Source organism: Chrysemys picta, chromosome 4, assembly GCF_011386835.1.
Source record: "Chrysemys picta bellii isolate R12L10 chromosome 4, ASM1138683v2, whole genome shotgun sequence".
NCBI lineage: Eukaryota > Metazoa > Chordata > Testudines > Emydidae > Chrysemys > Chrysemys picta.
The window spans coordinates 42,590,960-42,606,505 of NC_088794.1; the positions used below are offsets into that span (position 1 = coordinate 42,590,960).

The 15,546-nt window shown below is 39.3% G+C and overlaps 1 protein-coding gene across 2 annotated transcripts in view; it reads left to right on the plus strand.

The window, feature by feature from the left end:
• Positions 1–15,546, plus strand: part of PIK3C2A (phosphatidylinositol-4-phosphate 3-kinase catalytic subunit type 2 alpha) — a 90,774-nt gene that overhangs the window by 63,416 nt on the left and 11,812 nt on the right. For both annotated transcript variants that reach the window (XR_010600498.1, XM_005308697.5), the window contains exons 17-26: positions 83–176; positions 2,368–2,462; positions 2,849–3,029; positions 3,638–3,742; positions 6,384–6,476; positions 7,234–7,363; positions 9,097–9,233; positions 10,495–10,664; positions 14,600–14,756; positions 15,112–15,221. Coding sequence is in view for 1 of the 2 variants with exons in the window: in XM_005308697.5 (XP_005308754.2) it covers positions 83–176; positions 2,368–2,462; positions 2,849–3,029; positions 3,638–3,742; positions 6,384–6,476; positions 7,234–7,363; positions 9,097–9,233; positions 10,495–10,664; positions 14,600–14,756; positions 15,112–15,221 (1,272 nt within the window). In the remaining variant the exon portion in view is untranslated. The remainder of the gene's footprint in view (positions 1–82; positions 177–2,367; positions 2,463–2,848; positions 3,030–3,637; positions 3,743–6,383; positions 6,477–7,233; positions 7,364–9,096; positions 9,234–10,494; positions 10,665–14,599; positions 14,757–15,111; positions 15,222–15,546) is intronic.

Genomic DNA, 15,546 nt, shown 5'->3' on the forward strand with positions numbered 1-15,546 from the left:
AATGTTACACGACTAAATCTTGGGAACTATCTCTGCTGAAGTTAAAACAAACAGTGAGTGTGGACTTGTGATGCTCTTGCAGGTTTGCAGATCAGGAAGTGCGAACCACAGCTGTGAATTGGATTGAAGCAATAAGTGATGATGAGTTAACAGACTTCCTCCCGCAGTTTGTGCAGGTGACATTTATTGCTTACCCTTTTTGTACATTTTACAACATTAGAACTGTCGATGAACAAAAAATGATTTTTTGTGTATTTTGGGTGTGAAAACACATCTGGGTCCTTTTCAATTAGTGTTGCCATTAACAGAGGTGCTGTAAGTGATATATTAAATAAATTACTTAGTTCACATTCTGGGTTAGGTAGAACAAAAAATAGAATTATACCAGCACCTTCTGGATGTGTGTGAGACTTCTGTGTACTAAATAAATGGTCAGTTTTTTAAACTTTACCTTTATATAAAATCAATAAAAATAAACACAGTGAAACAAAACATATACAAATGCATAAGATGGAAATAGCATATAAATAACAAAATTCAACATTTATTATTTGTAAAACCTGTTTTTTGGGGGGGGGGAACTTGACTCCATAAAGGTCATACAAAGCATCAATTACTAAAATGACTACATAGGTAAATAAGTGAGCAAACAACCTGTGAGTATCAGGGACTAATATATGCTAAACTGCAAAAGCAAGCAATAATTTTCATGTGTGACCAGACATCCTCGTATTTTTTCCCAAGTGCTTCTATTAAAGTATTTTTTTCCAATAATGCAGTAGTAGAGTACTCACTAATCCAGTCTGTGTATGAAGGAGGAATTGAAGATTTCCATCTTCTCAAAATAACTTTCGGCCACTACAATAGTTATTGCAATCCATTTCTTCATGCCCTCTGGTAATAACAAATCATCCAGCACCCCTATACTACACAAGCTTGGACAAAGAAGGATGGTGACACTTCATGTTTGAGAGCACACTGAATATGGTGATCCAGAACACATGCATTTTTTGACAGGTATAGAGGATGTGTGAAATGTTGGCATGTGGCTCTTTGCATCTCTAACACTTGCCATGTGTTACCAATCGAGACTTAAACAAAAGTTCTGGAGTTCAGTAATGCCCGTTTTGTATTTTGTTCTGGAAGAATTGCAAGGATAAAGAACTTGAAATATCTTTCACGTTAAGCCAGTTATCCTCCTGGATTTCTGTTGTGGTACTAAGGCTGTTTTTGTTGGGTTTTTTTCCTCCCCGTTTTTCTTTCAGACTGAGATCGAGAGAGTACTGCAAAGCATTAAGCCACTTTAAGTAATTCCTCCAAAGTTAACTTTGTTTCCTTATTTCTTAACATGTTCTTCTAGAGGTGAGAGAGTTGAAATAGAGCAATTGTCTCCCTATCTTTGCATGAATCTTTAAGCATAGCTGCTGAAGGAAGGAACTGAGACACAGTGGTAGCTGTTGTTTGGTCTCCCTTGATTATATGATAACAATTTATCACCTTGTATTCTATCTTTAATTTTTGTTAATCCTTTTTCTATCCAAATTGTCTAAGCGTTGTGGAGTTGGCCTTGATCCTGAGGCACAGGTTATCCCCTAGTGGTATGAGAAGAGAATTAGTAAGATCAGATGCTGTAATCATCTTAACACATTGCAGGATGCCCCATGTAGCTGCAAACATTGGATTTTCCCTTAAGGATGTGGGTGGCTTCTTAAAGTATGGAAGAGAGGGAACCAAATCGCATAGCTAAGTGCGGTGGGTTTTTGGTCTCAAACCAGGCTGGTATGTATACAGAGGCACGAGCGGGAACCACCTTACAATAGGACACATTTGAAATGCTTGATAATATAGATACAAATCTGGCTACCCCATACTTAGAACGTTTTAAGGGTCTTGTGTGACAAACGAGGCTGATGGTTTTTTTTTTTTTTTATCCCGTATAAATTGCATAAGCCAATTTATTGAGCAAAAAGTGAGGGAGTGACCTTGAAAGGCAATAGGCCAATGACATAAGTCAATCTGGGGCAGATATTTATTTTGGCTATTTGTATTCTCCTGAGTAAGGATAGAAGTGGGGAAAATGTCATTACTTACATCCTTGGTAATTTGTTTTAATATATAGTCTATTAAATGGTCACTCTTTAAAATACCACTACAGCTTAAGGTGTCTGTTTTATATTAGTTTTTCAATCACCTAAACTTTCACAGATTATCTGGAATTAATAGGCAAAGCTAGTGGGTTTACTCTGCTTTGAGCCCCTAAAGATCCTCTGGCCACCACTGAACTTTAAATGTTATAGGTAACCCCCCAAAACAACCAAAGGCAGTGTATAATCTAATCTAAAAATTGACTGATTTTCTTACCTTTAGGCATTGAAGTATGAAACATACCTGGACAACTCTTTAGTCAGATTCATTTTGGCTCGGGCATTAGGAAATATTCAGATAGCACACTGTGTATATTGGTAAGAACGTGTCTTTCTTTCATTATTTAATTACAGTCAGATTGATGTTTTCAGAACAAAGTAATTTGCTGTCTAAATGCTAAAATTTCATTAATCAGAATGACAGATCAATAGATGTTGCATCAAGTCAGCGTAATGTGCAAAAGATAAACAGTGTTCTTTGTAATAAAACCAAATGAATCCAGAAGAACCAAGCACATATAGTTCTCAGAATTAAGTTACTGATTTACAGCAAGTAATGTATGTGTGTGCAGTGTTGTGTAATACCCCTTGTTAATGGACTTCTTAAAAAAGGCTTGCCTTTGAACTCTAGCTAAAATGTTCGCTTTAGAGGGGAAATACTGCTTTGTAGGGAAAACTACTAACTTAAATACCTGCTATTTCAGGCTTCTGAAGGATACCCTACATGATGCAAAATTTGGGGTAAGGTATGAGCATATTCTTGGTGCCTTCCTCTCGGTCTGTGGGCAAGGGCTGCGGGAAGAGCTGGAGAAACAGACCAGACTGGTACAGCTTTTGGGAGTGGTAGCAGAAAAAGTAAAACAAACAAGTGGATCTGCTAGGCAGGTGCGTATGCTTAACTTTTAATATTGTGTGTTAGAGAGGGATACAACTGACTTGAATTTCAAAGTAAATTTACTCAGCTTTCACATTAAATACAGCACCGTATAAAAGTATAGTAAGATGTATTTAATCAACAGACGTTAAATATTTCGTCAACAGAATAATTGTTTAAAAAAAAAAACTTGTCAATGACTAATCTTCAAATGTTAGCCATAGCTGTGTGGGAGGAGTGGTTATGATGGGAGGAAAAGAATTGGCAATGAAATAAATTGATGTTGCTACAGAATTTGGCCCCATTCTCTCATAATATATGGGGCCCTGGCAATAGGCTGCTAATGTAAATTTATAATTTTATAGACTCAGAACTGAAAATTTTTATTGGCATGGCATTAGGGCTGTACTGGTGGGGTTGTGTAGGTTTTTTGTTTTGTTTTGGATGAGAAGTAAAATAGACATTATGACTGTGGTCACTTAAAAGTCCCATGGCACTCTTCAGGAATTAGGGCATTGGCTCTGCTGTTCTGCATAATTACTTTGCTTGTCAAAAATTTCCCTGTAGGTATTTTAATGGATTAATGTCAGTTCTGCATTTTTATTTTTTTTGCTCTCAGGTTGTCCTGCAAAGTGGTATGGAACGTGTACAGTCCTTTTTCATGAAGAACGAATGCCGTTTGCCTCTCAATCCCAGCCTTGTGGCAAAAGAATTAAATGTCAAGGTACAGTATGGAAAGATTTTTAAATCAGCATTACATGCTTGTAATTCCAGAAAATCAATGTGTAGAAAGGAGTATTTAATGTATATGAAAAGTGTTACACTGGTGGGAGAGCTTTTTAATAAAGAGCCTTTAGAACCAGAAAATAAAATTAAATTAGTTGAGAAGAGACAAAGATTATGGAAATATTTGGTACACAGACCAAGGTCTGATTTAATTTGCTACTTCATCAGATATTAGTGGAGCTCTCCTTACATAGCAGCAAGGACCTGGTCATACATGAAAGTCATAAAAACATTGTGTCAGAACAGAGGAAGTTTCAAAGCACGTGAATGGAAAAGTTAGACAGCCTCCAGCAATGGTCAAAGGAGAAGGAAATGTACAAGACTGGCTGTTAATATTTTGAAGTATATATTGTGGGATGGAGTGAACCAGCTGTGTGATTGGATGTATTTCTCAGATACTCCATGCTAGAGAGGCAAAGATTCTATTTTAAAATAAGAGGTTTTTATGCAACTGGGAAGGTTAGTGAGCGTGAAGTTGCAAAACATATGCAAGTTCTGACAGTCTTCAGAGCCTCTGAAGCATAAGTTGCATACACTGTCTTGTATGCTTAATAATAATACAACACTTATGCATTACACAATACATATACTAAGGTTGTAAAATAAGATTATAATCCCATTCCCTTATGAGGCTGAAGTTATAAATGCCAGCAGAAGACTGTCTGGAACAAGAAAACATTGGTGTTCTGAATTTCATGCTGTGAAAAGAGGAACTGTATCTCAGAAATTGTATAAGCCTCAACACTGCTGACACTTAAATCAGAAACCAATAGAAACAAGAATTTTCCAGGAGAAAGCTACAGTAATATGATTCTAATGGGTGTGGGGCAGAGAAACGACCATCTGTAAAACTTCTGAATAAATTGATACCAAAACAAACTCACATGTACTGAACATTGGTCCTAATCCCCATGAGGGACCTGGTGGAGAAAGTGAATTGAAGGAACCATACTACGTAATCAATAGAAAGTTGGAAACTGAGAGATGTGAAAGCTCCAAACTTTGTATTCTCTTCGGATCTCAAATTTACAGTTCAGAGGCAGCAGTAAATCCAACTTTGAATAGCTTCTTCAGTTAGAATGTCGGTCCCTGTTTTTATTCATTCTTTATTTTGTGTGTTAGAAAATATCCTATCTTGCAATACCGGCATATGTACAAACATTTCATAAATAAGTCAAGGCGTTTCTGCCCAAAGTAAGCAGATATATTGTCCATAATCATCTTGGTGAAAGAGCCTGAGTACCTGCATGGACTTATACCATTTGTTGGTTGTCTAAACTGACCTTCCGTCTAATAAAGCCAGTAAATCCAAAAATCATGAGGCATATGGAGAATGCTCTATCTCTAGCCCAGAGATGTTCAGCTCTAGGGATTTTTGTCTAAAGTGTCCGGACTATCTAAGCTGTTGTGACAGCACATAAGGAGAGGCATGGACATGTTTTCTTTGGGGCATGTTTATCCCACCAAACTCAGGGTAATCGTCATGTCTATCATACAGGGCCACCAAGAGGGAGGGGCAAAAAGGGTAGTACACAAAAAGTGGCATTGCAACCTGGTGCACACAGTCACAGCACTGCTCACTGATATTTGGCCTGGTGGCCTCTCCGTTGTGAGTGATAAGCAGCTGGGCCAAAAGCTGAGTGGCAGTGTGACCCTGCGTGCCGGGTTGCAATACCCAGAGTGGGGAGCTGGGACCAGCCCCATGGGACAGGAGCCACTGCTGCCAAATTAGCGTGATGCAGACACTCTCCAACACCTCACCTCCGCTTAGTGGTAATTTTTTTGGAGGGGTGGGAGGCTTCAGTTTCATATTTTGCCCCAGACTCCAAAAAGCTCTCTGCAGCCCTGCCACCATATTTTAGGAGAAATGGGCGATGGTGTGCAGATTTCTGAACAATTAATGGTTCCAACTTGGAAGACAACCTATTGAAGATTTTTTTTTTAAATATCTATTTCAAGTTATGGAATATATTTGTTAGTGATAGTTGCATATTAAAATACACATGCCAATAAAATGTTATGTCAGTTGATTGTATACAAGCATATAGAAGACATTGTTAGGGAAGAGGCAGGATGACCAAAAGGAGGAATGTTGTCACTACTGTTAACGAGCAGGCCTGTCAGAACTGGGCATTCAAGAGATAGTGAATGGAAGATTAAACTCCATTCCAAGATGTTAGATGTATAGTATGGTGAATCATGGGGCAATGAAACATTTTAACCTGATTTTTTAAATATGCATGTCAGATGTGAGTCTATTAAATATCAACACCACAATTTAAAAATCTTGCGGGTCTCTCAAAAGCAGCAACCTTTAGTTACTGGTTGTGTGATGCTCTCAGGAATGGGAGTACGAGACCACGCACTCTAGAGATACTACTTTGTGATATATTGCCACTTCATCGATCTCAGAACTTGCGCTGTTATAGGGTGTGCAAACATTCCAAGTATTAGTAACTTTTTCTGGCATGCTGGCAATTTGAAATCTCATCTGCAAACTAGACATTCTATTTGATTTGAAAGCCAGAAATGTTATCAGTAATTATCCTTCTAAGGATTAAACTATCATGTACTTGCAGGCATGTTCGTTCTTCAATTCTAATGCAGTACCACTAAAAGTCACATTGGTGAATGCAGATCCTCTGGGAGAAGAAATTAATGTTATGTTTAAAGTAAGTTTTTGGTTTTTTCTCTCTTGTTCTACTGGAGGAAAGATATGGGGTTATGATAGCTAATGCCAACAAAACTAGCTAGCTTTGCCACATTTCTACAGGCTATTAACTGCATCTCAAGTCTTCTCTCTTTATATTTAGAAACTGACTTACGTAATTGGATGAATGAAAATGGCTAACCCCACAAGAGTGGTTCACATTTGTAGAAAGTTGAAAACTTATTTGTACTTACATGGCTCCCATCATGGTCATATCTTAGTGCTCCACAATCTTTAATGTATTTATCTTCACAACACCCCTGTGAGGTAGGGCAGTACTATTAGCCCACTTTACAGATGGGAAATTGAGTCAGATACACACTAAGTGACTTTCCCAAGGTCACACCCTGTCCATAGTGGAGCTAGGAATTGAATCTGTTTCCCAAGGCCGAGTCTAGTACTCTAACAACTAGACCAGCTTACCTCTCCTCCCCTTCTTGGAGTGAAAGTGTAACGTTTAAAAAGAAAAATACTATGTTCGTCTTTCAAACAGTGTATTTCAAGGGCTAACTAAGATGTCTGAGTATACTGTAAATATAAAATGCCAATTTTCAGTTTATACAAGCTTCATTATGGCCCATCATTTTACCCTTTCTCTACACCCGAGGAAACAAGTCGTTCACAATTTAAGAAGAAAAGTATGGTTTGTCTCTTACTGGGGATATAATCTGTCTAGTTCATTGTTCAAAGTATCCTTTCTCTGCTTGTTTTTATTTAAGGTCGGAGAAGATCTGCGACAAGATATGTTGGCTTTACAAATGATAAAGATTATGGACAAAATCTGGCTGCAGGAGGGACTGGACCTGCGGATGGTTATCTTCAAGTGCCTCTCAACTGGAAAAGATCGAGGTGCAGTAGCCAGATAGACACTGCCCAATGTGTTCCTGCACTTCTCCCCTTAAAGGGCTCTACAACACATTCTTGGCATCATGCTTCAATCAATAAAAACCCACCGGTTTCTTGTGAATGGCAGACATATGTAACAATGAACGTTAGCAATAGACCCCCCCCCAGAAGGAAACGCCGCACACAAGAGCAAGAGTGCTTTACAAGTGTAATAGTATTGTGAAACTAAACTGATTGGAATCACCCAGTAGTTTGATTCCGTTTGTTGGATATACACCTCCGCTCTTGACCACAGAGCTCCTCGGTGATCCTTGCAGTTAAAGATCAGTGGAACAAAAAAGATACATGGAAATGAAAGAGAAACACAAATTAGATGCAGTGGAGAAAAACAGAACTGAGAAGGAAGGAGGGAATACAGGAGCAATGCTAATTCTGGCACCCCATATAATATTTTCAGAGATCTATTTAGATCAAAATTGAACTGCTAAAATGTTTGAACCCACTTCCATTACATCAGTCCATCAGAAAAGATGCTCAAACTCACAGGGAGACAGGTTAAAATCAGTACTTGTGTACCTGTATTAATACTTTTAGTTTTTTTAAAGGAAATTTTTAAAAATCCAATAAACTTTGCACCACATACGCTATAATGTTTAGACAGGAATGAGGCACCCTTTTCTTCAACACTTGTTCTGACTGGATTTGATTCACAATACATTAAATGCCTTGGAGCTTAAATAGTGCAAGGTGTCCTTCACAGGCAATGATTGACTAATGCATTGTGGGCCTGATCTTGAGCAGAACTGAGAACCTGCAACTCTCTTTGAAGTCAGTTGGGTCTGACCCAAAGGCACCCACAAAAGCACAAATGACAACTTTAGGTACTATAAATATTGGCATCCAGATAAATGTGGCTGAGAATAAATTACTTTTGGAATACAGAAGTTTTGCTTTTGGAATGTACAGAAAGCATTTCTTCCCAGCTTAAAACTGTGCTCTAGATTGGCATACCCTGTAATGCCTCATTTTTTCTTGTCAATCTTGAACAAAAATGGAAGCTCTACTACAGATTTCTGCTACTTCCCCTCCTTCTCCACAAAACAAAAAAACCTACTATCCAAATAGGGATTTGTGGTTTAGCTAAAGGAATTGAAAATTTTTTTTTAATAGCCACTTTCTCCTAAATAAGGCGCTTTGTAGTGCCACATATTGAGTATTTTGTGTTGCTCTAGAAATGTCAACTTGGAGCAGCTTCTACTCAGCACTTCACTTGTACTACAGAGTTAGACATCTAAATTACTTATGAGTGCACGTGAGATGTTTTACAGTCATTAAGTAATGATTAGACCCAATACTAGTTTTACACACATTGCATATTTAACCAGCTGATGGCTTTTGAAATCAAAGTAGGAGTTACCTACAATATTCCACAAACCTTAACTGATTGTAGTAATAACACAAGCCTAATTTGGCTACATATATTTTGTAGTAAACCTCTCTGCAGGCAGTTTTACAATGTATATCAGACTAACAAAGTTCAGAAATATTTTTTCACTGTTTGAGACTGGGATTGGGCTCTACATTTTAAAAATCAAATGTCTTCAAGAGACTTCATACCAAATGAGAGGTGGAGGAAAATATAATGTAAAAACAGGATTTAAACCAGAGCAGTCGTCTTTCTCATGTGTGCGCTCTCCCTCTCTCTATATAATACACAACTTAATTTTTATATATAGGATTGGTGGAACTTGTTCCTGCTTCAGATACACTTAGGAAAATTCAAGTGGAATATGGAGTGACAGGATCTTTTAAAGACAAGCCACTTGCAGAATGGCTGCGAAAGTATAATCCTACAGAGGAGGAATATGAAAAGGTAATTTCCATAGTTTTCCTTTACAATGGTAAACATTTTAATTTACGGGAGAATACAACTCTTATTCTGATTCTGCCACTAAATAAGTTTTCTAACAATCTGTTTTAAGCTATTTGGGAAGTTGAATTTTCTGTAATGTATATATTTCAGAAAAGAAATAAAATTGACTGTAGGATTGTAAAGGAGTCTTTTGGAAACAGCAGTTTAATGTTTCATTTCAGAAAGGTCTATGGAAATGCCTTCTAAATGTAGGAAAAATTTCACTCCAAAATTAAAAGTAGGGGGGGGAAGCATGACATTCAGGGCTTGTCTACGTGACAAAATTAAGTCGACTTAAGTCAACGAACAGCCACTGCAGTAATTGAAGCAGTGGTTCACTGCCACACTTGCTCTTTCAGTTGGCGGTGCACGTCCTCACCAGGCGTGCTTCTGCCAACTGATGTGGGGCATTGTGGGACACTGACAGCTGGATCCCAGCAATCCTGGGGCTCACAGCTGAGGCCCCACACCCCCAGCTCTGATGGTCCAAACTGTCAGCCAGGTACGGGGCTTACAGCTGTGAGCCTGGTGCCTGGCTGGCAGCTCTGGCTGTAAGAGCCGAGGGTGTGGGGAGGGCTTCAGCTGTCAGCCCAATTCAAGGCTGACAGCCAACAGGCAATGTAAGTAACAGTGTCTACATGGACAATACATCGCCCTAACTATTTCAACATAAGCGCTACGCCTTGCGTGAGGTGGAGGAGTTATGGTGGTGTAGCGGAGGACTTACCTCAGTGGAATCCACATTGTAGTATAGACACTGACATAAATAGGTTGACGTAAGCTGCCTTAAGTTGATCTAACTCTATAGTATAGAACAGGTCTCAGTTTTAATCTTGGGTTAGAAGATATGGCTCCTTCTCATGCTGTTTCTCCTTTGGATGCAACATTTCATCTGTACCAGGCAGCGGTATGCAGATTTGGTAAACAAATGTCTTTGGCCTTTGCTTGTGCTTTATCTCTGAACAGCCTTTTCTCTACCTTATTTGCCTTCTCGTCCCCAAAAACCTATCAAGTTGCCTTTCCCTTTAGCAGTACAGCATACAGAATTTTTCCTAAATGAATAGCTTCCCAAGTAGTCTGAGGGAAGTTTACTTAAGAACAGTCAGCTGCCCAGAGCCACATCCCTCTGGTAAAAAGTGAACTCTGAATGAACGATAAACTGAAGTACATTTTTTCCCATTGGTAGATTCATTCTGATTTCATTACTTTTTGCTAATTTCAGGCTTCAGAAAACTTCATCTATTCTTGTGCAGGATGCTGCGTAGCCACCTACGTATTGGGAATCTGTGACCGTCACAATGATAACATAATGCTTCGAACCACGGGACATATGTTCCATATTGACTTTGGAAAGTTTTTGGGCCATGCACAGACGTTTGGTAGCTTTAAAAGGTATCTCCTGCAGTTTAGCATTTGAGAATGCAAGCAACTTCCCTTTTTGCATTTTTCCTCACACGATTAAACATCTGAATTTTTATCACTGTCCTCAATGTGAACTTAGTATTGTCTTCATAGAGCTCCTGTGTATGTGGGTCCTACTCATGGTGCACTTGTGCCTTCTGCACAGAAATGCAGAAAGTTTTCTCTAGCAGTGTCCACTAGGGGTCGGACATGCTCTTCCATTTCCCCACACAAGACCATAAAGGGTGGGGTAACCAACTGTCAGTCCGTTCCTTCTGACCATCCTGGCAGAGTTTTGAAACTTCTGAGTGTCTCTTTTTTACAGCTTTAAGATTGTAGTTTAGGAGAAAGTTAATTAGTTTTTGATATTTTCTTTTATTGCCTCTTGGCTTTAAAAAAAAAAAAAAGTAATTGTATTTTTATAGGTAGTTGGTAGCAATACTGGGTTTTGGCCATGATGTCTCAACCACGCTTACCGGATTTTAAATCTTGCCTGTTGCGTAGAAGAGTAATTCCACTTGAAGACAGACACACATGGGAAGAGGGAGAAGTGTTTGGAGGCTGCAGAGATGTGTGGGCTGCAGTTACTCCCTGGAAGGAGGGAGCGGTAAAACTGGCAGACCCAGAGAAAGAAGGGAGAACCAGAAAATTTGGAGAGCGCTCAGGGAAATGCAGCATGGTACAGGGTGGAACAGATCTTGATTGCTGACTAGAGGGTCCCAGAGCCAGAACCCAGAGTAGAGTGTGGGCCTGTGTTTCCTAACCAGCCACTGGGGAAGTGACACCATCAGGGCAGTGCATAAGAAAACTGCCTCCCCAGAAAGGAAAACCACGATAGTGACCTAGTCAGAGGGCCAAGTCACAAAAAGAGGCTGCAGTTCCTGGAGTGAGAAGGGAGATACTGCTGGAGGAGGGTGCAGCACCTGGCAGAGCTAATTCCTAGGATGGCCAAGAGGAGGCGCCACCAGCAGTGCGTTCACCTTGTGACAAGGACCTTCGGTTTTTTCCCCATCAGTCATCACTCCTAAAAGGTTTATATCTTCTATTTCCACAAGTTAGAAAAATGCCACCTCCTTGGCATTTGAATTTAGTGTTTGTGGCTTTAATGCAATGTCTTTTTGAGTCTGTATCTTGTTTTATTTATCACTTATCCATGAAAGCTGAGTTTCTAATGGCTATTACTTCAGCCCCCAGAGTTAGCTAAATCCAAGCTCTCATGTCTACCCCCCATATGCTTTTTCATTAAGCTCTCGTCCCAAATTCATACCCAAGTTAATACAGGATTTTCACATTAACCAGTATATTCACTTACCTGTTTTCTGTCCTAGGACTCTTGCTTCTCCTGCAAAATCAAAACAAAACTTCACACTTTGGATGTCAGAAAGAGCCCTCTTGTATTACCTAAACAAAACAAGACCGTTGAGGAAGAAGCTTAGGTTATTTGTGGAATATGGTAAAAGGCTCAGGTCAGACCACTTTGCTTCAGCAGGTTTCCACTGATAGAAATATGTAGAGCAGCTCTGTGGTCATTGGTTCACACACTTAGTAGACATTACTCTTTAGAGAAGAGCTGTTCTCCAGTCTTTGTTCAGATAACCTCGTAGCGCTCACCTCCAAATAATCAAACTGCTTGCTAATTATAGTAAGTGAGATCCACGTGCACAGGAGCTCAAAGATGAAAGAATGGTTACTTACCTTATAGTAACTGATGCTTCAAGATGTTCTGCGTACGTGGATCCCACGACCCACCCGCCATTCCTGCAGCTTAGTTTTATCATTGGGACTCTGGGCAGCAAAAGAAATTGAGTAGCAATTGGGGTCACCCCTCCCTATATGCTCTTAGGTGGGGGAGCAAGAGTGCACGTAAAGAATATGCATGACTCCTAGTGGACACTGCTAAAGAACTTTCTTAACTCCTGTGCAGAGGGCACAAGTGCACCAGGGGTGGGATCCACATGCGTAGACCATCTAGAAAAATCATTTACTGTAAGGTAAGTATCTGTTCTTTTAGGTTGAACTACCCAATTTCAAAAATCCATTTTGGATTCTCATTGTAGACTACTGTGCTTCTGAAAAGTCTCTACAATCTCCCCCTGGCCGTCAACTTTGGTAGTTACAAGTCTGCTTGAAGAACGCCAAGATGTGAAGGCTGCTCCTACAAACTAGAGATGTTCTGTGTATTTAAAAACTAGACGCACAAGTGTAGCTTTAAAGTAGTTCTGTTCCAGCAATTGGAAGACAAAAATGTGCCAATTGGCACAACTGCCATCTGACATTTCATTTCTATACTTTCAGGAATATCACTTTTTCCTTAAGGATTTTATTTTTTAAGTGAATTTCCTGGACCAAAAGAGCTTAGCACAAATCAGTGAAAAACCTAATAAAGTTGTTATAAAAACCAAACATTTTGAAACCAGGATATTCTAAGATGAGGTTAGTGTAGCCTTTTTAAATGTTAAGATTGTTTGGAGGAATTCTAATTCTGACCCCAGCTACCATGTCATAGCTATGATCACCAAGGAATAGCTGTGTATAACATGGCATAGCTTCTGTTTCCTGTTTTGGAGGGCATACAATTGTATATTGCACGATGGAGTACCCTAAGCATTATCAGGAGTTGAAAGAGGACCCAAGGGTTTTATCTGCTATAGACTTTGGAGCGTGCAAGAAGTAAATTACACTATCTGGGTCACAGACCAATGCTGAATGAGAACATCCTCCTATAACGTATATGGAGGATGAGTTGAAACATCCGTGTTTCTGACTGTCAGCAAGTGGATAAAGTGAAGAGGAATAGAATTCATGTTTGGATGGATGGATCATTCTTATGCGCTGGATGATATTCGGTATTCGTATGGGGTGCCAGGTTGTCTCCTTAACATGCGGTGCCAGAGAGCACAGGTGCTGAGGATCTCTTAGACTAGAGTCCTTCCTCGGCACCGTGTCACATACCGATGTCGGGGCACTACATACAGATGCACTCGGTGCCGGGTCCTGGTGGTCCGCAGCAGACTGGGGATGAAGAGCAGTTTCCATGAGCAACTGTTTGTCGGAGATCTCGCTCCTTTTCTGGGGTGGAAAGCCCTGCAAATCTTGTTTTGGTGCGCCTTCCCCAGACAATTCAGACACACGTCGTGGGGGTCGCTCGTTGGCATAGGCTTACTGCAGGTTCCACAGGGTTTAAAGCTCACGGTGTGTCCCGGAGCCCAAGGTGGGGGCTAGAGATTGGGGAAACCCGGCTCCCAAACCTTACTATATACACTATCTACTAACTATGCTATGGAAAGAACGCTAAGGGAAGCACTTGCTAGGCAAGCGATCGCAGTTCCAACGACCGTCACTGGCAGTAAGAAGGAACTGAGGAGACGCGGGGTCAGCAGGGTCTTATATCCAGCGCCATGAAGGCGCCACTCTAGGGGGCGCCTGACGGGAACTGCTATGGGAAAACTTTCCAACAACTGTACGCGGTGCGCAGACACCTGATTGGAATTGACATGAACAGGCACTTGAACTTAACTTTTAATTCCCTGGTGTTTGGATGTTTTCAAATATAATTGATTTACATTTACAACTTTAACCTAGCTTAAAGTTGTTTTTTGGCTGGGAATTATTACTTTCTGATGTTACCTGGTCACAGAGGAAAACTTTGTATTAATGAATTATTAAATATGATTTCTTTGGAAAGAATAATCTTCCCTTTAAAATCATGGCTGTAACATTATAATTAGCAAGAATGGATCATACCCTGTGAGTGAGACTGACGTGCTCCCTGCAAGTGCAGTGACTGATGAATGCATGTAGTTCAAGTTCTTGGAAAAATACTGTTTTAGAGTAGTAATTACATTTAGTAAATTGCAACTAAAAGTCCATGAAAATCCAAGAAACAGTTATTTTAATAAACTGTGTATTTTGCTTTTTTTAAACAGGGATCGGGCTCCTTTTGTGCTAACATCAGATATGGCCTATGTCATTAATGGTGGTGAAAAACCTACTATTCGTTTTCAATTGTTTGTGGATCTCTGCTGCCAAGCTTACAATTTGATCAGGAAACATGCAAACCTCTTTCTTAACCTGCTTTCACTGGTAATAGTTTTTATTGCACATAATTTTCTTGTAGTTTAACTGTGGATTGTATTAAGTTCACTCCTAGGAAGTTATAGCTTCTGACAAATCCAGTCTATACAGAAAATCTAAATTGTTGGCATTTATACTTTAGAAGCACTTCTAAACATGTGCTGTTACGAGCCAGAAATTTGGTAGTGTTCCTGTGGGAATACTGAGGGTGGTGGGAGTAGTTGTTGGTTAATAGCAATAGTATTTAATGTAGTACACAATTCCCTAATCAATTTTGGGGCCCTAGTGTTTTAATTATTTAAATGTAAAAATAGATTTGATATTCTCTTTCCAATGTAAAAATAGTAACTTGTGTCTTCTATAGATGCTTTCTTCAGGGTTACCAGAACTTACTGGAGTTCAAGACTTAAAATATGTCCAAGATGCTCTTCAGCCCCAAACTACAGATGCAGAAGCTACTATTTTCTTTACAAGGTACTAGATAAGTGACAAGTGAAACAGAACCAAAATATATAAACTCACTACTTTTTTCTATTAGAAGCTCTGCACTGTGATACTAAAACACTGAAACACTGTAATACTTACAGCTTATAAAAGTTCAGTAGTCTTGAAATTATCGTAATTATAAAATACTAATCTGTTTATCACTAATTGAGAGATGTACATAACTTCATTTTCTCAAATGCTTAAATGTTGGGCTAAAATGTTGAGCCTGTTTTATTTAAAAAAAAAAAATCTAATAGTGAACATTCTAATACATAAAATGCTGGGAGTAGTGATAGCGTAACAGCTTTATTTA